General features: G+C 37.1%; 2 protein-coding genes and 3 non-coding genes across 15 annotated transcripts in view; 3 read left to right on the top strand and 2 right to left on the bottom strand.

Moving 5' to 3' along the window:
• st6gal1 (ST6 beta-galactosamide alpha-2,6-sialyltranferase 1) overlaps positions 1-2,829 on the bottom strand; it is a 36,410-nt gene extending 33,581 nt beyond the window's left edge. For 2 of the 4 annotated variants that reach the window (XM_073934475.1, XM_073934476.1), the window contains exon 1: positions 2,749-2,829. Coding sequence is in view for 2 of the 4 variants with exons in the window: in XM_005161298.6 (XP_005161355.1) it covers positions 1,833-1,850 (18 nt within the window). In the remaining 2 variants the exon portion in view is untranslated. Of the gene's footprint in view, positions 1-1,832; positions 2,147-2,748 lie in introns of those variants that run through there. The other 2 variants (XM_005161298.6, XM_068215839.2) reach the window with 1 other exon arrangement.
• On the top strand, positions 2,531-2,603 carry trnav-uac (transfer RNA valine (anticodon UAC)). Its single transcript has one exon. It is a non-coding gene; the product is annotated as a tRNA-Val (tRNA).
• Positions 2,830-6,019: 3,190 nt separating the features above from the next.
• trnaa-cgc (transfer RNA alanine (anticodon CGC)) lies at positions 6,020-6,091 on the bottom strand. The gene has a single exon. It is a non-coding gene; the product is annotated as a tRNA-Ala (tRNA).
• A 693-nt stretch (positions 6,092-6,784) lies between these two features.
• trnas-uga (transfer RNA serine (anticodon UGA)) lies at positions 6,785-6,866 on the top strand. The gene has a single exon. It is a non-coding gene; the product is annotated as a tRNA-Ser (tRNA).
• A 457-nt stretch (positions 6,867-7,323) lies between these two features.
• Positions 7,324-24,714, top strand: part of rap1gap2b (RAP1 GTPase activating protein 2b) — a 133,333-nt gene continuing 115,942 nt past the window's right edge. For 3 of the 8 annotated variants that reach the window (XM_073934219.1, XM_073934218.1, XM_073934217.1), the window contains exons 1-2: positions 7,324-7,522; positions 18,019-18,054. Coding sequence is in view for 5 of the 8 variants with exons in the window: in XM_073934214.1 (XP_073790315.1) it covers positions 9,308-9,351; positions 18,019-18,054 (80 nt within the window). In the remaining 3 variants the exon portion in view is untranslated. 8 annotated transcript variants of the gene reach the window in all.

The raw sequence follows: 24,714 nt of genomic DNA, 5'->3' as shown, positions 1-24,714 counted from the left end.
AATTGTTCAGTTTTTTGCTGCTCTTATTGAAAGAAACAAATTAACACCATGACTCCTTGTGTCAGTGTTAGTCTGAACAGCTTTGCCGCACCCCCAATCCCCCGTCACCCCCTCCAAAAAAAACTTTAAACCTAGGGGAAACACTGATGTGTTTATTTTGAAAAAAAAAATCATGAGGAACACATTAATTTATGTTTGTTGTATTGTCTGCAGTGAAATGTCAAAGTAAATGTAGAAATCACTACTTTCTGTTTTATTTGGGTTTTTCATACAGTCCCAAGCTTTTCTGATTTGCGGTCACTAGAGTAGCATTTTATAAAATCTAACAGGTTTTCTCCTCCACCATTAGCTTTCACTGGTCACCTCTTGATGCGTCTTTGACAAAAGGGACAGTGAATTTTATCTGTTACTGGCAAGACGTGAACTTTGAATTGGAACATTACTTTGGCGACAGTGGATGACATTTCACGAGGACACAAGAACGCAAGTACAGACAAGGACGCATATTGAGAAACAGCCTTAGACAAATGTGTGATCAATATTTGAGAAAAACTAGCCTTTTGTGCATAGAAAAGTTGTAGGTCTTTGAGCTCAGCTCAGGAAATATGAATGCAACACTCTTGCTCTCATATAATTATTTAGTGTAGTACTAATCATTTGCTGTAAAACAGTGTGAAAAGAGGGTTAAATAAAACTAGACATCAGATAGATGGAAATTACTAATATTAAAATTTTAGTAAATTTTGTCTAATCTATTAGATGACTTGTAGTTTTGGGCTATTCCTAGACATCTATTAGATTTTAACTGACAGTCCAGAGTTTAAGCCAAGGCATCTGTTTTTAGACATCTATAAGACACAAAATTGTTTGATGGGAGGTGTCCTCACTTGTGCACCTAAATATTGTGAACATTAAAATTTTACATTTGTTCACTTAGCAGACGTGTTTACCCAAAGTACAAACTTTGCACACTTCAAATCAACAGAAAAACAACATCCAAACGCAGCAATGAGTTTCACCTAGTTTAACATTGTGCACTTCTTTTGTTAGAAACACAAATGACAGATAAAGAACTGATAGTGTTAAATATGGAGTGCTATTGTTAAAGGAATCAAAATGTGAAAGTGTGAAAACAATAAACCTGTGAATTTAATAATAACAAAAAGGACACCTATGTGCACAGTGCAGTCTGTTGATTTGGGGTTTTGATTTGAGGTATATCAAAGTAAAAATAGATGGTAAAAAAAGTCAGAAGTCATGTTTGAGTCTACATGTCTGGTAGAAAGAGTGCAGTTATTTTATTAGCTTCAAATGGAAAGGTATCTGTGAGCTTGCATACTAATCATTTATAGAAGCAGATAAACAGATACGTCATATATTTTGTGTAATGAGTGAGCATTGGATATCACCCTTTCTTTATACAGTGATGTAAGCTGTGACATTGCATATTACATGTACTGTAGTTTTGTGCCATCTTCAAGTGAATAAATACATTAAAACAACTAAAATAGTGCTAAAATGTTGCTATAAAGAAGCCATTGCCTCGCTATCTTTATCAAATTTACATAGAAAAATAGATCATAGGCCTGATTAATGCACCTGCAATATGTTTTGCATGACGCGAAGTTAATGTAAAAACCGGAATTCATATACGTGTTGGTAAATTAGATGTTTAGGTTTTTTTTTTTATTAATGCACCATGCACAAAACTATTAAACAACACAGGTGGCCTGATATTGTATATAAAAAATACAAATTGACTGATATTGACGATAAGCAGTGCGAAATGATGCTGCGTGGATGAGACAAATAGAACATGCATGCCTGCCTACCTTGTATGCCATCTTCATCTGATGTTTTTTCGTGTCAGTTTATTTAGTCTTCTCCGCTGCCTGCTCTTGGCATTTTGTTTTATTCTCAGACTTTTGTTGCATACAGATCAGCCACGTTATATAATCCCTCTTGGTATAATAACCTAAAGCACGACCGTTGTTCCTCTTTTTACCGTTCGAAGAGATGCTCTACAATTTGACATCTATATAGCGAGCAGATGCATGTTGATAAACCGCCATGTTTTATATACTGCACGATTATGTAGTGCGCGGATGCTTAGGTATGTTGTCTCCAGCGAAAGAGAGGCGTCTGTGCGCGCGACCGCGACTGTCAATGCAGCGTACACTGCAGCCTCATTTTTCTCCTAACGCTAATTATATGTACACGCTTAGAATAGCAATCATACACCGAATGCGTGCATCGTGATGGGTGCTGAATGAGTCCGATTGATGCAGCAAATAAATATTTCAAGCTGTTTTATAATATGAATTATCTTTTTCGGTCGTCGTGCAAAGCGGTCGGCCGCATGTCATAGGTGGGCTAAAATAACAAAAACAGACGGCCTATTAGCCAATGTGGCTCTATCTAATTGTGGTTTGTTTATATATTAATTTAGCTGGTGTTTGTGGGTAATGAGGAGGTTCAGATAGAATGGACCGTGTCTTTTTGTTTAACGCGGTGCCAGGAATAGTACACGGGTTCCATAGTGTAGCGGTTATCACGTCTGCTTTACACGCAGAAGGTCCTGGGTTCGAGCCCCAGTGGAACCAAGATTTTTTTTTTCTAATGGAAAATTGATTTGTGGGGTTACTGAATGCGTTTACGTAGTCTTACAAATAAAAGTGTGTGTTGCGTGTTGCAACTACTGTTGTTTCACCCAAAATAGCATTACACATTTGCTGGTAATTTGCTCACCTTGAACGCTAAGTTGCCTGCAGTCGTCGTGCGCGTTTGTCTATAATGCCAGTTCTGGAATCAGCTACAAATGTCCTGCACGTGTCTACAGCTTGATTGGCGTTTATGAAGCCATATGGTGCGTCTTAATTAGTAGTCAGTGCACTGATCAGAGCGCCAGAATTTTTTTTTTAGGACTGTCTCAATCCCATATTTTTTTCAGTGCACTTAAACGTTCGCGCCCTGAAAATGTATACTTGAAAATCACATTAGAAGTTAAAAATGTGAATCACGTGACCCAAATCATCAACCATAATGACAAACGAGATATTTTTCTAAAAACAATCCAATTATGTATTTATATTTTAACATAAACGAACAAAGCTGAATAGGTTAGGAATTTTTTTTAGAATTATTAGACCCCGTTTATTTCAACACATTTCCAAACACAATAGTTTTAATAACTCATTTCTAATAACTGATTTCTTTTATCTTTGTCCTGATGACAGTAAATACTATTTGACTAAATATTTTTCTAAGACACTTATATACAGCTTAAAGTGACATGTAAAGGCTTAACTATGTTACCTAGGCAGGTTAGGGTAATTAGGCAAGTTATTGTATAATGATGGTTTGTTCTGTAGACTATCAAAAATATATATAGCTTAAAGGGGCTAATCATTTTGACCTTAGAATAGTTTTAAAAAAATTAAAACTGCTTTTATTCTAGCCGAAATAAAACAAAAAAGACTTTCTTCAGAAGAAAAAATATTATCAGACATACTGTGAAAATTTCATTGCTCTATTTTGGGAAATATTTAGAAAATTAATTCAAAGGGGGGCTCATATTTCTGATTTCAACTGTATATGAAACAATCAAACTATTTAGCCTTCATGAACTTAGTTAAAATTAATACATGAAAATAACAATTTCTACTGTTGTTCATAAACTCCAGTTTTGATGATATACAATCATGATGACGTAGCCGGCCTGGTGAAAGAGGTGTCTTTTTCCTTAAAAAGGGGACCTTTTTGCAGCTATATGCCTCATTTTCTTTTTTAATTATGAGATTTAAATTCTGTTTTTCAGTGACATTTAAGCATTATTTTTATCTGGATTTGCTTGTTGGATAATCATCATAACTACACTTTTTGATGCTCCAAAAATATTTCCTAAAAAAATTTTACAAAGAAATATGAAAAAATACTTTTTTATTTATTACATCATATATCCTTAGAAAAAAAATAGGAATCTGTCATTTGTAAATTCATGGAAACAACAATACCCAAAGTATTATTCAAATACATTTTAATATGGTCCACTTTTTAGGTCGCGCGGGGGAGCCCGTCTGCTACGCCACTGATTACGGTCCTAAAATGGTTTTAAGTCTTAAATTTGACTTGAAACCTGTAGAGACCTTTGTATGTTTTCTTGCACAGCTAAATGTTGGACTCATTCAACATAAATGTTAGCATTGGCCAAAACTGATTAGTTGAAGTCACACTGAAATTCAGCCAACAAAGGATTCTTAAAGTCCTTTTGATGGGTTATTGTCACTAGTTTTGAAATATATACTATATGCTATTTATGAATAGTATATTTATTATTTTTATAATTGACAAAACGCAGAACCCTTTTGAATGTTTACTTTCATTTGGACAAGCTAACGCACACTTTTACAGCTTAGTAAAGAAACATCCCATTAAGCAGCAGCAGTCAAGTTAGGACACTTAAAACGCCTTTTGCATTTAAATGATCAGCCTTCGAAGTCAAGTTTACACGGTTACAAATGCAATAGATATAGTGCGTGAGTAAATGTGTTTGCCGCGGATCCACCTCTCACATGTGCTGCAGGTAGGGTGAATGATAATCTTTTAAAAATATGTAACTTAGGCTAAACTGACTATTCTCCTGGTTGGAGGATAGTCCTTACCCCTGGTGGAGGAGTTTAAGTATCTTGGGAAGTTGTTCACGAGTGAGGGAAGGATGAAGCATGAGATTGACAGGTGGATTGGTGCAGCGGCAGCAGTAATGCGGTCGATGTACCGCTTCAATGTGGTGAAGAAGGAGCTGAGCCAAAAGGCAAAGCTCTCAATTTACCGGTCAATCTACATTCCTACTCTCACCTATGGTTATGAGCTTTGGGTTATGACCGAAAGGACAAGATCTTGGATACAATCGGCCGAAATGAGTTTTCTTCGAAGGGTGAGGAGCTCTGACACCCGGGAGGAGCTTGGAGTAGAGCCGCTGCTCCTCCACATCGAGAGAAGTCAGCTGAAGTGGCTCGAGCATCTGTTTCGGATGCCTCCTGGACGCCTACCTAGGGAGGTGTTCCTGGCATGTCCCACCGGGAGGAGGCCTCGGGGAAGACCCAGGACACGCTGGAGTGACTATGTCTCTCGGCTGGCCTGGGAACGCCTCGGGATTCCCCCTGAGGAGCGGGAGAAAGTGTCTTGGGAGAGGGAAGTCAGGGGTTCTCTCCTAAGACTGCTGCTTCCGCGACCCGGCTCCGGCAAAGCTGCAGAAAATGAATAAATGAATGAATGAATAGACTGTAACAGTTAGCGTTTTCCTAACACTGATGTTGCTTGCGTAATGAAGCGTGGTGACTCAGTTATGCTGATTTCACTCTATTTATTTACCTGTTATACAAATAGTCTGACCGTGGGTTAGCTTGCATGTGTGGGCATAGTTTTACGTCTTTACCTAATACTTTAAACATAGGCCTATTATTTGAAATAAAACAGAAAGTAATAAAGAGAATAAAATATGATTTAAGCTCTTGTTTGGTGCTGAAGCCATGTCTGCGTTAATAAAAGGTTTTGTTGCATAACCTTCAATAACAAAATCAATAATAGCGAAACGGTGCATATTATTACTATAAAAAGTATATTATTATTTAATTGCTTCAAGTCAGTAACTCAGGCAGTAATGCAAAGTAATAATAAATGTGAATAAATGGCCTAAAAAAAATTAAGGGAACAAGAGGGACCAAAATCTTTCACCAGGTCTAGTGCCCCCCTATGGGATTAAAACGCCCCCCTCAGTTATGACATCCTGGCGCGGGGCCTGGAGTGAGTGTTGTGTAGAAATTATATAAGAAACATGTATGGGCAAAAGATGCTTTACTTAAAACCTAAGAAAATCTAAACAAAATAAAGTTTTATTTTAATTCGCAGGTTGATGTTTCAGTAAGACCTTTTAGGGCTATATAAACTTTCAGGCTAGAGGAAAATGTGTTTAATAAAACACGTACGTGATTTTAAGTGTGTAATTCTTGACCCAAAAGAGTGGAGATGCCGGGGATTGAACCCGGGACCTCATACATGCGAAGCATGCGCTCTACCACTGAGCTACATCCCCACGTGACGTAGAGAATGTCTGAGCCTTGGCCCATATACCATACGATACCGCTCATTGCTCGAGTGGTACTTTTTTTCCCTCCTTGATAAATATTTGTTATTTTTCTGAACAATAATACTAATTATTATTATTTTTATAATCTTTTAAGAAATAAAGCAAAATTTAACATAACAAAAATATCTTTATTTTTGATAAAGAAACCAAATTAAGCAATGTGAAAATACTAAGCAGGCATTTCAGTTTTCACTCACTCGATCTGTCCCAAACGGAATAATCAAAAACCTAATATATTTTAGGTTATTAAGTCTAATAACGTTACATTTTAGGAAAAAGGCGGTGAAGACTAAGCTTTCTTACGCTTACGTGAGAAATATTAAAATATTTAAACATGTTCTCGTATTTTTCGGCAGTTAGTTGGTCTAACGTTAAACATGGTCTAGAATTTAAAACATCAAACATCGCACGGTATAAACCAAAAATGCATGGGGTTTCAAACGAAGTCGCTATTTTCCACTGAGATGACGGCGCCATCTAGTGGTTGTTGTTAGTCACAGACGTATACATTTACTAAGAAAATCAAACCCCGATGGAGAAGTGGGTGATTTTGTCGAGGGAACTATGATGTCATAACATCTGATGGAGTTTGGTATGGTTTCTCACATCTTATACCATGCTTTTAGGCAATGACGGTGAGCTGCGATGGCCGAGTGGTTAAGGCGTTGGACTTGAAATCCAATGGGGTCTCCCCGCGCAGGTTCGAACCCTGCTCGCAGCGGAAAAATGTGACACTTTTTCCTGATTTTGTCAGATTTGCACAACGAAATTTAAACACACAGGCTGTTCGTTCCGCTGTGGTGACCCTTGATTAGGCAGGATAAATATAGATAAGCCAGAGAGTGAGTTAGGGAATTTAACAGATAATTAATCCTTATAAATTTACTGAAATATGGAATATTCTGCAAGCGTTGAATGGTCTTTAAATACTGTACAGTGGTAGATGGTATCAATGAACTATTTAATTAAAACACAATTAATACAAGAAGAAAACTTTTTAAATTACTATTCTTAAATATATATACATATATATTTTTTTCTGTTTAGTCCTAATGATGAAAACGTTTGTGTTTAATCCTGTCTTGTTTAGTGCCATCTGAAAGCGTGGAGTTTTTCTATTTCCAGAAGGGGGCGCTAATGTAATTCCTATAAACCCGGAATCAAATCACATCACTTTCAGTCTCTGCGATGATGCAAGCGCCATAAACACTGACATGTGATATTGATGCTGCTCTTTTTTGTTTTTAGCATGATAGCATTTCTGCATCTGGACAGATTTTTTACCAGCACTCATTATTATTAACCTGAATGAGATGGCCATTCAGATAGAGTCGGTGGAACTTCATAGCTGGCAGATTATAATGACAAAAGTGTGGGGTAAGCATATTAGTTATGCAAATATTCAGTATTATTTGTATCACAAAAAGTAAAAACTTAAATGCTTTGTTTATTCATAATTTTTGATCACATTAAATCCTTTTCAGTTCTTGTTTGAATTCCTACAATTACAGAGATATTCATTTATGGGAAAAGTTTCTCTGGATTTATTAGGTATGTGTTTAAGTAAAAATGCAATATTAATTGCCTTTTTATAAAATTCTTAGAAAATATCTTAAATTCAAACAAATAGTTTGTTATTTGTAGTTGATTTCCACAAAAAATGAGAGTTTGCTAAATGTGTTGCAGGTGTTATGAATCTACATCCAGTTTATTCCACCAAATATGTGACCCTGGACTAGTCAAAGTGTCTATTTTATATACAACACACGAAAGCTGAATAATAAGCGCAGTGGGTAGCACGGTCGCCTCCCAGCAAGAAGGTCACTGGTTCGAGCCCTGGCTGGGTCAGTTGGCATTTCTTTGTGGAGTTTGCATGTTCTCGTGGGTTTCGTCCTGGTGCTCTGGTTTTCCCCACAGTCCAAAGACATGTGGCACAGGTGAATTGAATGAGCTAAATTGTGAATGTAGGAGTGTATGGGTGTTTGCCGGTGTTGGCTTGCGGCTGGAAGGGCATCCACTGCATAAAATACATGCTGGATAAGTTGGCGGTTCATTCCACTGTGGTGACCCCTGATTAATAAAAGGACTAAGCCGAAGGAAAATAAATGAATGAATGAGATTAACAATTTAAAAAACCTAGAACCTAAGCCTTTAAAACATCCAAATACCAAACAATTCAGCAAGTATTTGTCCAAGCCACTCAAAAAATGTGGAAAAAGTATTTAAAAAAAATTTAATATAAAATAAAAAATATATTTTAATATTTTTTTCCACATTGTTTTAGGTGTCTTGGACTGATTTTTGTTGCTTAATCATATTAATCCCTCACCCAAATAGAGCACCGACACATTATTTAAGCTACCCTTGAGCACCTTTTGTTTGATTTTGGATTTTTAACAAGAAAATTATTTTTAAAGTTTTTTCAAATGAAGATTTTAGCGATACGTGTCACTGATCAAATCCTAAATCTAATACAAATGTGGAAGAAATGTCACTAAAACCGGGGAAAACCAAAAATTCTCACAGATGTATTTCTCAAAACTCATGTATCTTTTTTTCTATAATCACATACCCTAATACATCATTTGCTATGAGCATCCGCTTATTACGCAATGGACTCATTCTTGATCTCATTATTAATTCATACTTGAGTTCAGTGGGTTGCAGGCTAAACTGCTTGAAAAGTCTAAAGGATGCTAACAGACATTAAAAGGTAAGATGTTGCAGGATGATTCTCTCACATTACTGTTCTCTTTCACTTATGAGGCTGTTTCAGGCAGCCTTCATATTCTATATTCCAGCAGACAGAAGGCCCTGAGGGTCTCTAGAGAGAACGAGATTTAAAAAAATATTGCCGTCAGCCACCCCTCCTTCCTCCTCTTCCTCATCCTCCACCCTCTCTGCTGCTCAGTACATGTGTGGAGTTAAAGTGAGAGGGAGTGACACAGCAGGTGCAAGAACCCCAAACTGTCACACTCACATACATACACACACAAAGAGTGAGAAAGAGGGTGGAGAATGAAATCATTTCAGAGAGAGAGAGAGAGAGAGAGAGAGATGAGACACTGAGGAAACAGAAAGAGTGATTGTGAGATACTGAAGAGGACGATAGCAGGCAGGCAGTGAAGACCAATTGGAGTTTGAGGAGAATAAAGAGGGATCATGCTGAGGAGGAAGAGGAGCGTATCCTTCGGTGGATTTGGATGGTACGTTGCTCATGTGAAACAGCATCAGCTGTCAGCTGTGTGGAAATGTCTGCCAGATGCCCTGTGTGAAAGAGGTGCTCGCTGGTGTTTATTTATGCTCATCGGCGTGCTTGCATGTGCCATTTTTTTAATCTGCATTTATTTACGCTCTCACTTTGATTTATAAGGCAGGGTGTGCTGGAATTTACTGCTGAGAATAGCATATATTGATTTGTAATAGTTCTGCAATATTTTCAACGCATGGGCGAGGATATTAGGAGTGTTGTAATAGTGGATAGATGTATGTGTATGTATGCAGATGTGTTTGAGGGCATTCAGACAAGTTCTCATTCAAGTATTGCTCACTCATACGGGACCAGGACTTTTCAAAAGTTGCAACAGAGAAGATTTCTCAAATGGTACCACAGTTGAAAATGAGAGGGTGTTTTTTAAAGTGAGTAGTAAATATATTTTCAGCATGGAAAAGAAGGCATTGATTTAGGCTTACTGGTTATAAGCCTGTTTTTAGACTAACAATTGCTTTTTTAACATAATAAATCCAATAATTAGTTCTTCATTATCTCACTTTTTCCTTTTTTTTTAAGCTTTAAATCAAGCTTATTTGACAATTTTCTTTTGTTTAACACGAAAAAAGTATTTCAGTCTTTTATTTGTTTCTATGATACTTGCTAACATGCAATTAAGTTCTATATTTCTATACTTGTTGCTTTTTTTTCAAGGTTTGCGTTCACATTTGTCAGTTTTTTCCCAGAGAAATGTTTATTGACCACATTAAAATCTGATATTTATGTGTCAGCAGCTTAAATACTGTACATAGGCTATTAAATGACTATTAATATAATATTTTAGACTATTAAAGGTTAAAAAAGTTGTTAATTTAGTAGCTTTTTACTATTTTGTTGGTGCTTTTGTTCTGTTCATGCAATAAAAATCAATAGGGTCCAAGTTCTGATTGACTAGACCTTTCAGAGTGACTGAACTTTCTGATTAAGATGCTGATTATTTTCCAAACTGCAAAATCAAAGTGGTTGTAGACGCATTAGAGTGGACATTAGCATGATTTCTCACTGTTGTCCTGCTTGAGAGCGTTTCACATTTACTTTCTCACTTCCCTGCTGAAACCTAGATCTCACACATGTTGGGTAAGTGTGGGGTTGAATAGTTCAAGTGTGGGTCTGTGATTATGTTTAGAAGGTGGATGTTAATTATTTTGTGTTTTTCTGATTGTGTGTGTGTGTGTGTGTGTTCCACTACACTAAACACTGAATATGGAGGAGATGGTTATGAGAGGTCAGAGCAAGTGGATGCTTTATTTATGAAGTTACAATTTCAGCTCTCCACTGAGGCTTTTACAGCTTTCAGCACTCTTGTTTTACTTTCTTTCTTACTTTTCTATATAACCCCATCCGTCTCTACTTCATAGTTTCTTTCAAGGCTATTTTGAAAACCTTTCATGTCGTTTAGCCATTTTGAGTGTGACAACAAACAGGATTGAGTTGTTAGGCTTGGGTCTACACTTAAACTTAGGTTAAGATATAGTTTCACACTGAGGGTTAACCTTATTAACCCTTAGCGTTAGTCTGAGGCTCTATACTTGGTTTTTAGTTTACCACTTAAGTTGGTAACATTGGTTTTTAACATAACCTTTAAACAAAAATAACCATGGCTTTAATGTAGTAAAGGTGTAAAAGCACTATGCATATAGTGTATTAGTTGGGTGTTTTTTTAGCATGTGTGTTGGTTTGCTTTAGATATTGGTAACGATTTGTCAGTGTTGAGTATTGCATTGTCATTTAGAAAAATATTTGTGGTCTAAAATGACTCGATTTTGTCATGGCTTTTCACAAAATGTTACATTATTTGCTTTGATTGTCGTGTTTTTCAGTGAAAACAAACTACAATCTCATATTTAAAAAAATATATTCATGATTGTGAAGCGCTTTCGGTGTATGGCCATACACAATGAATGCGCTATATAAATACACACACATTACATTACATTACATAACATATTTGTAGTAAAACCGCATGCTTAATTTTCATGGTGGGGTCAACCCATTCACATGTGTTCAGCTTAGCATTAGCATAATGACTTATTAGGGTTAGAATTTGGTTTAAACTGGGTATGAAAGTTAAATTTAGACTTTTATGTTGGGCTGAAGATTATCTTCCTTTATTTTTTCGCATTAAAAAGATTGATTCTGAAAATTTATCTATAACCTAGACCTATTTGGCTTTGAATTAGATTTTAAAAGGCTTAGTTTCACGAACAGGGTTAAACTTAAGCCAGGACAAGGCCTTTACCACCCATATTTTTGTATTGTTTTTCCCCCATCTTCACTAGTGTATGGAGTACTGAAAAATCAAACTCAAGTAAAAGTACCATAACTTGCCCAAAACGTAGTGCAAATAGAGTAAAGGTATCTGTTGTGAATATAGCTCAAAATAGCAGTAAAAAGACCCTTTTAAAGTACTCAAAAGTAGTGAGCAGTGAGAATTACTCTGTGAAAAGTTGATGCGTTTACATGCAGTATGTTCTGTAGTGCATTTAATGATCTTCCTATATTCCATATTTCGTTCCATACAACATTCCTTCCATTGTTTGTTCAATCCTTTATTAATCCATTTGTTTGTTCCTTCCTTAATTCATTTGTTCCTTTCTTCGTTCCTCCCTTCGTTTGTTCGCTCATTCATTCAGTCGTTCAGATTTTTGTTACTTCCTTCAATAGGTTCTTTGTTCGTTCATTTATTCATTCATTTGTTCGTTGGTTCGTTCCTTCCTTAGCTTGTTCAGTCCTTTCTTGAATCCGTCCTTCATTCATTTGGTCCTTTCTTCATTTCTCCTTTGTTTCGTTCGCTTATATTTTGTTCCTTCCTTTGTTTGGTCCTTCGCTCATTCATTCAGTCGTTCAGATTTTTGTTACTTCCTTCAATAGGTTCTTTGTTCGTTCATTTATTCATTTATCCGTTCATTGCGTCTTTCCTTAGCTTGTTCAGTTCTTTTTTGAATCCTTATTTGATTCATTTGGTCCTTCTTTCATTAGTTTGGTCCTTCCTTGTTCGGCCCATTCTTCCATTCTTCATTCATTCCATTAAATGATTGTTTAAGGGTGTTTAATGATTTCAAATATCATACAGTGAACATCCTTCATTTTCTCTTCAGTGACATGCAGTCTATAAACTGTCTCTGGGTCAATGCATGTAAAGATTTTGGAAATCTTCTTGGACATTTTTGATGCTTCCAAAAGGTTTGCTGCATTTATAAAGCGCCCATGTCTTGAGGTTGTTCAGTATGAGGCGATTTACTTTATTTGTGCGATTTGATTGGACAGGAATTGCAGGACTGATTTTTTTTACTTTACCCAAACAAGACAAGAAAGAAAGTAGTGACTACAGATTGAAGGAAATTAGTGGAGTAAAAGTACAGATACAGCACTAAAAATGTACTCAAGGCAAATTAAAAGTACACATTCTTAATACTACTTATTAAATTACAATTCCTGAGAAAAACAACTCAATTACAGTAGTTTGAGTATTTGTAATTTCCTCTGTAATTCACTGCCCATCTAAATATGTTGATTACTCTAGTAACCATTTCAATCCAAACCTTGTAATAATCAATTTGATATCAATTCATTTTATATGCTGTGAAAATCTGCAAGGTAACAGTAAACAAATGAGAATTTCATGCAGTGGCTCGTGTCAGCTTTTTACTGTGGGAAATTCAGTTGCACATAAACACACACACAATCACACACACACATGTCCACACCCTTCCTCTCTCACAATCACCCACATCCCCACCACACCCAATCACCATCACACCACATGCTTAATAGTGACACCTCAACAGCTACCTCGCACTAACACACGCACCCACACACACTGACAACTGATACATTTAATCCGATTTTTACACCTCTGACTCTGAAAGCTCTCTCACAGTTGTGAACAGTGAGATGATGGATTGTCTGCTCTGCTTCACAGCACCAGAAAGATACCATGCTCATGCAGCTGTGTGTTTTCCATCTGCAATACACTCAGTTCTTACTTTGACATTCATTTATATCCGAGACTGATGTTTTGAAAGCATGCACAGCAGCTGGAAATATCTCTCTTTTCATATTCCATGTATATCTGAACCCAATAGGGGCTGCTCTTGAGGCACTATCCAAACTAATTTGTTGGCTAATACACTGTAAAAAATCTGGGTTCCACTCAATTCCTTCATGTTGTCCCAACACAAACTGATCAATTTAACTTAATTGTTTTTGCAAAGCTAAGCGGAGTGTACTAGTCTACACTCACCGGCCACTTTATTAGGTACACCTTACCAGTACTGGGTTGGACCCTCCTTTTGCCATAATCCTTCGTGGCATAGGTTCAACAAGGTACTGGAAATATTCATCAGAGATTTTGGTCCATATTGACAGCAGGTTTGTCGGCTGCACATCCATGATGCGAATCTCCCATTCCACCACATCCCAAAGGTGCTCTATTGGAGATCTGGAGACTGTGAAGGCCATTTGAGTACAGTGAACTCATTGTCATGTTCAAGGAACCAATCTGAGATGATTCGCACTTAATGACATGGCACGTTATTTTGCTGGAAGCAGCCATCAGAAGATGGGTTTACTGGGGTTATGAAGGGATGAACATGGTCAGCAACAATACTCAAGTAGGCTGTGGCAGTGACACGATTCTCAATTGGTACTAATGGGCCCAAAGCGTGCCAAGAAAATATCCCCCACACACCTAGCACCAGCCTGAACTGCTGAAGGCAGGATTGGTCCATGCTTTGATGTTGTTGACGCCAAATTGGGACTCCATGGTTGCATCTGAAACCGCCTCAGAAGGTACTGCATTTGAATTGAAACGTACTACTCTGCCGTTAGAAAAGTGCCTTCTATACAGTATGAACGTGAGAAGTGTGAATTCGGATATACTACATCCGCCATTTTGTCATGGTCATGTGACCCCCCTGCATCAGTTGCATCGCTTCACTCCCATTCATGAATTCTCTCATGGGGCATCATGGGATAACGCAGCATGCATGGGATACGCACTTCAGAATCTCGCCGCAAGTAGTAAGTCATGCCAGGTATTTCTCGCACACTGATTTTCGAATTCTATATTTTATACTCGGCTCGCAAACTGATTTTAGCATACTGTACAGTATGGAATTATGCGGTTTCGAACGCAGCCCATGTCATGACTCCATCAGACCAGACAACGTTTTTCCAATATTCTATTATCCAATTTTGGTGAGCCTGTGTGAATTGAAGCCTTCTGGTGTTTCTGGTCTTCTGCTGCTGTAGCCCATCCTCCTCAAGGTTGGACGTGTTCTGCGTTCAGATATACTCTTCTGCATACCTCAGTTGTAATGAGTGGTTATTTGAGTTACTGTTGCTTTTCTATCAGCTGGAACCAGTCTAGCTTTTCTCCTCTGCCCATCAACAAGGCATTTGAGCTCAAAAAACTGCCGCTCACTGGATATTTTCTTTTTTACAGACCATTCTCTGTAAATTTTAGAGATGGTTGTGCGTGAAAATCCCTGTAGATCAGCAGTTTCTGAAATACTTAGATGAGGCCGTCTGGCACCAACAACCACGCCATGTTCAAAGTCACTTAAATCACCTTTCTTCCCCATTCTGATGCTCGGATTAAACTGCAGCAGATCGTCTTGACCATGTCTACATTCCTAAATGTAATGAGTTGTGATTGGCTGATTAGAAATGTGCGTTAACGAACAGCTGGACAGATGTACCTAATAAAGTGGCCAATGAGTGTAGATTTGGACACTTTAGACACTCAAAAATGCCCCGATTTTGACTATCCTTTGATGATGCCAGCTTGTTAGATAAAATTAGCTTAGTCACACCCTTCCACCTCTTAGTTTGCTGCAAGTGAAAGATGAGAGGAGGAGCAGAAAAGTGAAACTCCATTCCATTTAAGTTGGTAATGCATCATTATTTTGAAACTCTGCAGCAATTTCTGGTTCATGCAATTTGTAAATCAGTAGCCGTTGTTTTCCGAAGTAATTTTTATGTAAATAACTTCTAGCTTTTTTATGTAATGACCACATTTTTTGTTTTCAGCAGATGAAATGAACTCATCAATGTTTGGAAGCTATTAAGAGTGAACAAATGAAAAGTAAATTCTTTTTTTTGATGATGTTTTAATGTACTAGAACATATACTCTTTGCTCTCAGTGTCTAAAGTGGTTCATTTGAGGATTCATTCTCTTTAAACCACTCATATCTGAGAGCCTAGTCTACTCTGGTCAGTTAGCCTAATTGGATTGGTGTACTGCTTACAGCACATGCTGGAAACAAAACCACCATTTCCATATTTAAATTTCAGCTTTGCAGGATTCCTCAGCACTTGAATACTCAGGGATACAAACAGTAACAAAGGCATCAGATTTATTGTATCAATTCAAGCATGTGTTCTCATTCTTGGTAGTGGGAAAATTAGGTTTTGCTTTCGACACCACAAAACAAACTATTTTTTTGAAAATTCAAATGTCAATTTGGGGCCCGTAGAAATACTATTAGGGGTCAACCGAATCACACAAAAGCCTCCAACCCTTCCGTCCTCAATGTCACGCCCCCACACCCCCTCTTCACTTTCGTCCAATCCCTCCCCACTCTTCACTTTTAGCCCCTGCTTTTCAATTTTGTTCACGACATCCATCCCCACACTCTTTATTTCCGTCCGCAACACTCACAAAATGCTGTCATAGGGCCCATACTGGCCACCACTGCCCCTGAGCCTCAGCTATAATGAATGTGAAAAAGGGTCAATGCATCCAGTGGCGACCAAATAGGCAGGTATTATGCATATATATCACAAACCTACAACAGGAAGTACTGCTGGATTTACTGAGAACTCAGTTGTGATATTTAAGAATCTGTTCTTTGTTTTGGGAGACAATACTTCACTAATCAAGCACTTTTTATAGACCTTTTATACTTTGACAGAAAGCTTCATCATACACTAAAGTAATAACCAAAAAAGCATAATAGGAACACTTTAAGTTCTCTCTTAAAATGTATGAAATGCACAAAATATCTCACAAAATCGTCTCATGAAATGGGATGTTCCTTTCCCTGTCACTGCGAGTTTAAGGAAATTGGTCTGGTGTGATAAAGAAAATGAGACACAATAACTGCAGTTACTTGCAGTAACAGGAGCTGACAGCAGTGCCCTCATGAAGGGGTGCACAGAACTGCTCCCATGGTTAGAAATGTCAAAGATAACTTTTATTAAAGAAGCCCTCCCTATTTAACACATTAAAATAATCTCCAAGTTTAGGGAAATGAGGCAAATGTTTGAGCATTTTTTGTAAATATGACTAAATCTTACATGAATTCTGTTCAAGCATTTTAGGGTTTACAGCAATGTTATTGCAAAACATAAACTATCTTTATGGCACCTATTTTACCCCTTTTACAAGATGTAAGATAAGACTTTCAAGTTTTCAAGAAGAATTTTCAGCTCAAAACACCCATCAGATAGAGTATTGTATAATGTAGAATCTGCCCATTTTGTTGTCTAAGGACAATGTAGTTGTTTTTGTAGTCAGTGGCTTTAAATGCAAATGAGCTGCTTCTCCTCGCCCACCGATCCGTCGTACGTTTCTGTTTCTCCTGTGTTACGACAGATAAACAGCCGTCAGTGATAGAGACAGACAAGGATGAAGCTGAAATAAGGTCTAGTCACTGGCACCAGTCCAAAATACCAAATTTAAAAGTAGATTTTAATTATGTTTTTAAATAAATTGGTCTTACACTTCATATTTTCAGATTTTTCATAGTATATGTATTAATTCTGGTACTTTTACCAATAACCGACATGTCAACCATTTGGTAGAGGTTTATGTTTTTAAAATTATGGGATGTGTTGAAAAAAATGCATCGAGCATGTTCTCTAGCGACATTAGGAGTTAAGAAAAGCAATCCAAACATTTTTTTTTCTTCGTGGGCCAGTTAAAGGGTTAAAGAAAGAAACGTAGAGCATGACGTAATGACAGAATTTGAATTTCTGTATGCTTTGGGTCCATTTAATAGTCTATTCTGGTTTATGTCTATCGATTTTAAATGCAACTAAAAAATTAGAGTTATTCTTGTTTCTTTTCTTTAAACAAACTCAATTTTAAATAAACAACAACAAACTGATCAGCATGATTAAACCAGAAAAGAAGTCAAGAAAAAAGGAATTAAGGATAATCTAATAATGCTTTAAAGCTAACAAGTCTAAAAATAATAGCACAACCTAAATGATGAGAGGAAACTCTCTCTCTCTCTCTCTCTCTCTCTCTCTCTCTGTGTGTGTGACACAGAAACGTGTGAAATAACAATCAAAAACAAGCTAAAAAGGATAAAAATAAACAGCCACACCCTTCCCCTCACTCAACCCTGTTCTGTTCTGATGTGATACTGTGGCTAGTCAGTGCTGGTGACTGACCTTTCCCACATGTCAACATTAATTGAGCATTAAGCTCTCATACGGGGACGATTGCATTACAGAAATATCCTTATTTTTAACCCCATTTGCTCCTTTCATCCTGCCTGGTCAGCTGACGGGTCGAGCCAAGCAAATTACAGCCATCCGAGTTTGTTCCTTGATCCTGAATGCTTTCTTGTCTTTTCTCTTCAAATGCAGGGTTGACAAGTCTACCATTAGCGCCCTTCGTGCTCGGTGAGTACTGTCTGCTCTTTTCCTTTCCATCTCCCACAAACCCACCAATCGTCGCGTCCTCTTATCTGTGTTTGATAGCGGTAAACAAGAGGCCTGTTGCATGCAAGAAAACTGCAGTGTCGTACATACAGCTTTGCATGACATGAGTAAAATTCTAGTTCCTGTGCAAAGTGCTGCATGTTTATGTGGCTTTTTAGTATTTGGTATTTAACCAGGCGCACACTATGCCTTTTTTACACACACACACAAAATACACAACCTGTCACTTGGGTGGTAATCGTTTTAAAAAGATTCAGCTTTCTACCTTGTTTACCCCTGAAGGGTGCTTTAAGGAACATGCTATTTAAAAGCATCTCACTTCTAAAAGCAGATGTATAGCTTTTACTCTTAGAGTGGGGCTTGGGTTTCATTGAGGGATTGTGCATAATTTAAATCATTCCCCCAAGACATGAAAAGGAAATCACTGGTTCAAAGAGTTTGTCTTTATTTTGGAATTTAATTCCACAATCAGTGTCTCACCCAACTTCTCTGACTGTTCTTGAGGCTGAATAGCGTCCGGGTGCTCTCCATGGCCTGCATCGCTCTGATGTCATTCACACAAGCCTATGTAATTCATTTTCACAGTCATAATGAGGTGCCCATGAAGATGGATTCAATTATTTTCATTTAAATATTAAATATTTTTTTTGCCCTTTGTAGTAAGTGAGTCACATATTACATTGTTTTAATCAAAATAATCCAAACTACTTCAGTTCAAGTGCATGGTGTTGCTGATTGGTTAAACATCTGACTATTTTTCCTTTGTTTTCCATTCTTATGGACAGCACATTTCCTACAACACTGACACACAAATAAAAACATGCGTATGCACACTTATATTGGATTTTCATGTCTTATAAGTGATTCCCATTGATGTATTAAGGTTTATAGTGTACAGATTGTATACTCTGTCCTCAACCCTACCACTAAACCCAACCCCCAGCAAACATTTCATTTATATTTTTAAATACTGTTCTCCTTGTAGGGACTATTCATCAAAATAGTCCCTACAAGGTCAAAAATTGCTGATATTGCTATACTTGAGGGGACATTTTAGGTCTCCACTATGTTATGAATACCAGGACCACCTACACACACACACACACACACACACAATTTCCTTGTAAGTCTCAAGTTTTAAAAAAGCAAACAATTGAAATGAAACCCCTGAAATACACTGAAATTGAGTTCTTTGTGTCATTCCAAACAAAAAGTCAAATGTGACCAAAAGTAATGTCTTGTGCAGGCTTTAGTGAGAGTGAATTATGTTAATTTGGATGTAAATTATTAACTTAATCTCATTAGACTGATTAATGAGTCTTTTTGGCTCATTCATTATTAAAAGATCAGTTTCAGAAGAGTCTTTTAAATTGGAATGTGATGCTTTTTGTTTTAAAGGCAATAGTTCTTCTACCTCACAGCATTTTTTTGGGAGTTTAGCTCGTCAGTCTTAAAATTTGCAAATCTATTATTTATATTCTTCATAAAAAGTTATTTGTAGCTGACATAATTATATTAGATGAATAACGAATGTACCTAATGCATGTATTTTTTTCAAAAAACAAAATTAATTTTTGAGCCTGTAAATGTAAAACCTGATTTGTTTTTTGGTCATTATTCAAGAGAGCAAATTTTCTCTCTCTCTCTCTCTCTCTCTCTCTCTCTCTCTCTCTCTCTCTCTCTCTCTCTCTCTCTCTCTCTCTCTCTCTATATATATATATATATATATATATATATATATATATATATATATATATATATATATATATATATATATATATATATATATATATAGGAGTATCTATATCTTAGTTAATTATCAAACAACAATAATGTTATCTATTGGTTTTCAGTCAAGATTTCATGGTTAAGTAGTCATAGTGAAATGAAGCTTCCTGAACCACTGAACCGCTCAACTCGACTCGATTTGTACCGGAAAAATGTTCGTTACTCGAAGCTTTCTATATCAGAGCTCGATGAGGACCTCTGCTGGTTGATATGTGGTAAAGCACTGTGTTGGAAAATTGTCAAATGTTCACAACTGACTGTCTCATTCATGTAGTAATACAACAATAGTAATATAAACAAAAATGACCGTGTCATTATTACTGTATACTTAAGAAATATTCATAATATTAATAATGTATTTAAATAGTCAAATATGGATGATAAACAATCGAGATGTAAACCGAAATGATATTTTTGTGGCCTCACTGTTAAAATAACAAAAATATATGTAAAATATTGTATTATTGAATACAAGTAATGTGTGTTATAATCATGTTTAGTAGCTCATGTATTTTCTTGACCCTGAAATACATTTAGAAATATATGTTGGTATATGATTAAATTTATGTTTAATGTCAATAATATATTTTATTGAAACTTACAGTAACACAATACACTTAGCATATTTTAAAAATAGATTTTAGCCAGGGGAAAAAATATATATAGGGTTTGTTTAATGAAAGGGACTTGCAATTCCAGCAAGATAATCCTCATCAAACAGATACACATTCATAGGGCTTGTTTAAGATGGTGAAAGGCTGTGAGTGAAGTGGTTTGGTAAAAAGCATCAGAGTGGAATGAAGCATCGGTTTGTTTGCGTGAATCACTGCATAACCCTGAATAGGGTCGTGACTGCAGATCAGACACATGGAAATGATCCGGGTCTGCCTGATATTGGCCTTCACAGGGCCAATTCATGCTTTGCTTTGAGGTGAATTGATGAAAGGCGTGGGTCATTAATGTTTCTATTGTGTTTGAAGGATTGTGTAGAGTAGACCACGTGTCTATTTTTAGAAATCCCACTGGCAAGGTAAGAGCTGGGGTCCTTTAATGTCCATCAATATGATTCATCTGATTAAACAAACCCTAAAGGACAGTTTTTTTTATATTTATGATGAAGAATGACGCAAATTGCTGCAATGTTGTTTACTACACAGTCTGTTTCACAGGCTAGAATGGAGGAAAAATATAAACAAATCTGTATTATTCTTATGGTTTAATTATATTTTCTGGTCCCCTGCTGAGTCAATTGGTGTTTCTGTGTGGAGTTTGCATGTTCTCCTGGTGTTCGCGTGGGTTTTCTCCAAGTGCTCCGGTTTTCCCCACAGTCCAAAGACATGCGCTGCAGGTGAATTAAATAAATTAAATTGGCCATAGTGTATGTGTGTGGATGAGTGTATGGGTGTTTCCCAGAGATGGGTTGCAGCTGAAAGGGCATCTGCTTTGTAAAACGTGCTGGAAAAGTTGGCAGTTCATTCCGCTGTGGCGACCCCTGGTTAATAAAGGGACTAAGCCAAAGGAAAATAAATAAATGAATGAATGAATCAGATTGTGGCAAAAATCACATCAGCATAATATAAATAAATGTGATGATGAACAGGAGAGTAGCTCTTAATTTTAGTTTACAGATTTATTTGAGTTGTTCTCACGATCACCAGCAATCCAGCATGTGCAGATAGCTGGTAAACACACTGTATTGCATAGAACTACAAATCCGACCAATATATGGACTGCAAGATCCAGTCATGCACCACTCACACACCTGGCCTAGATTCCCATGATTGCAGACAGACACAGCTGAAGCTACTCATTAGGACTATTCATTCAGCACACACATACACTTCAGTGCTGAGTCTTGTTATACTGTTTGTGAACATTACAACACAGTTTCCTTGCCTTGTCTTTTACGTTTTTGTTTTGAACCTTGCTTTGTTTTGTTTGTTTTACCCTGTCTGCTGCCTGTCTTTTGACCATCCGCTTGTTATATGTCCAAGACTCTGGAATTGCCCATATACGTCTGTTTGCTTCTGTGTTGACTGCTGCTTGCCTGACCATTTTTAAACCTGCATTTGGTTCCGCACTCCCTTGTCAGTGTCCACTTAACATTACAGTTGTGCTTCATCTCATTGACATTTCATTCTAGTTTTCTTGACAATACTGGTAAGCCAAAAATAGCTAATTTAAAATGCACGCTAGTTAGCTAAAATTTTAATAAGAATTACTTAAAATTATTTATAATTACATAAATATTTAAATAAGAACAAGAAGAAAACAACACAATTATTACAACTTTTAAAGTTAAAATAAAAAAACAAAAGAAAAAATGTTAATGTAAATAAAATCTTTAAAAATTAAATAAAATGGTCTTTTAATTCTTTGTTATCACTGATAAATTATAAAATGGCAAACAATATTATTTTGTCTTACTAAAATTCTATCATTAACGACAAGAATCAATTGGTTTGAATTAGTCTGATATTGATATTGATTTATTAAACTTAGACAATATTATGATGTATGGTATGTAACTTGTATAATATTTTTACAATTATAATACAATTGGATATTGCAATTTACAGTGTTATATTATCAGTGTTTTTATCACCTTAATTGTTACCATCCTCCCAGCAGGACACTTAATACCAAATTCCTACCGCACAAGTTTTACTCTACAACGAGTTTTGCAAAAACAAACAAATGGCCAAAAATGAAGGCAAAATGTTCACACGTGAAATATTTGTCAATATTTGATACGCTACATCTTGACTTGTCTGTGATTCAGTTGCTGATTGCATTTCTATAGTAATCCACATGTGAAATCACAAAAACTGTTGGAAACCTCAATTCTGTATTCTCTATTGTGTTTTTTTTTTTTTTTTTTTTTTTTTAGAAAAAAATGGTCTAAAGATGTTTAAAATATTATGAAAAACTAAATATTCTCAGTTTGTGATGCAGTGCCAACAATAACACACATCCTGTTTTTAAAACGGCTCAATTCAAATCAAATTTTACCAAACTCTTACATCGCGTGAGGAACAAGGAGAAAGGAACAAGTGTACAACTTATCAAAAAAACACAAAAAGGTTTAATAGTCTAAAAGTATTACAAAAGAAATTCAGAAATATGAACACCAACAGAAGACTAACATCAAAAGTTGGCAAAATATTAACCAGCCACACTGAAACATGTGCTGAACAGAGGAAAACTAGGGAAACAAAAGAAACAAAACAGACGGTTCATGTGACAGATCACACAGGAGCTAGGAGGGAAGCTGGAGCAGGAGCATGACAGAGATCAGGAGACAGCCAGGATGATAGCTCATGTGGAGTGGAGGGTGGGAGGAGCCATGGAGAAGGTGGAGGTGGAGCCTGAGGAGGAGGCGGAAACCTGAAGATCTGGAGGGCTAAGGTGTAGTCGACAGGTCATCTGACTGAGGCGAAGATGTGGAGCCGGAAGCCTGCGATGAGCTGAAGTGACAGAGGTTTGAGTGGAACAGAATGACGAGGTATAGACAGACAATTAAAGTCTACAGGAATAGGAAGGGAAAGACAGACCTAGGCAGAGCTAGAGGAACGTGGAAGCCTGGTGGGGTGAAAGGCTACAGTGAAATGATCACATCAAACATAGTAGGCAGAGATGAAGGACCCATCTGATTGGAAAGTGCTGGTGACTGGAACACTTTCCACGTTATGATGTGGGCTGAGGGTGAGACAGGGGCTGGTGGACTGACTGGATGGATGGGGGAAACAGACTGCTCAGGCACCTGCACTGGCATGTCAGAAACTAGCAGATCAGGGATAAATTATTAAAGCAGCAAAGGTCTTGGTGGTACCAGTGGGAGCACAGGAGAGTCATTGCTGTACAAAACTAGTGGGGGCACAAGACAGTCACCGCTGGATGGAACCAGCAGGCACGGGAATTTTTCCAGTCAATCCTCCATATCAAAATCCATTACATTGTTCCCAGGTTCCATTTTTAAAAAGTTCACCCTCAGCGATGGGGAAGTGGACAGGATAATCCCTTCCGATAATCCCTTATACTCCACAATGACTCCCTCAGGTCAGAAGGGCTACAGAGCTTCTCTTCTAGGGCGATGATCTGCCATGTTGCTCTGGTGACAATGGCTCTCTCATTGCGGGGAGTGGCGGTGGAGGTAAACCTCAGTGGGATAAAAAGTCATAGATGATCCATTTGACACCAGCACCCAGTGCAGAAACTGCAAAACTCTGCAGGCGATGTTCAGGTCAGCGTATAGAAATGAGTGCATGGTCCGGGCAGGAGGAGAAATGGGATATTTCTAGAAAAGGTTTTAGGTAGTCCTTGGGAGATTCCCCCCACCCCCCTTTGAGAGATGCCATTAATGAACATTTATTAATTTATTGTTAAGTGTTACTTCATCATTCTTATTTGACTTAATTTGGTTTAAAAAGTCCCTATTATGCATTAAAAAGGGTCATATTTTGGTTTTGGGGGTCTCCAACATTGCAAGGTCAAAAACACTTTCATTGCCTTATAATATGCATTTATTTTACCTAATATCCCAGCGACTCCCATATGAATCGTTCAGTGATTCAATTGCTCCCAAACCCCTCCTGTGCGCACAGCAAATGGGTGGGGCTTGAGATCCGTATTGACGTCACGCTGGCATAACTAAAGACTTGTTGATTTATTCGAACCACTATGAGTCGAGTCTTATAGATCAATCAATAGTTTTATACACGCCGCACTTTCAGATTTAAGCCTTAGCTGGATATTTCACTTCACTTAGAGCTTTGTTACACACTGCATGGAATATCATTTTCAAAATCTCAAAACAGGGGCTCTTTAATCATT

The sequence above is a fragment of the Danio rerio genome, chromosome 21 (genome assembly GCF_049306965.1).
Source record: "Danio rerio strain Tuebingen ecotype United States chromosome 21, GRCz12tu, whole genome shotgun sequence".
NCBI classification, from domain to species: domain Eukaryota; kingdom Metazoa; phylum Chordata; class Actinopteri; order Cypriniformes; family Danionidae; genus Danio; species Danio rerio.
This window is presented reverse-complemented; position numbering and strand designations above follow the sequence as displayed.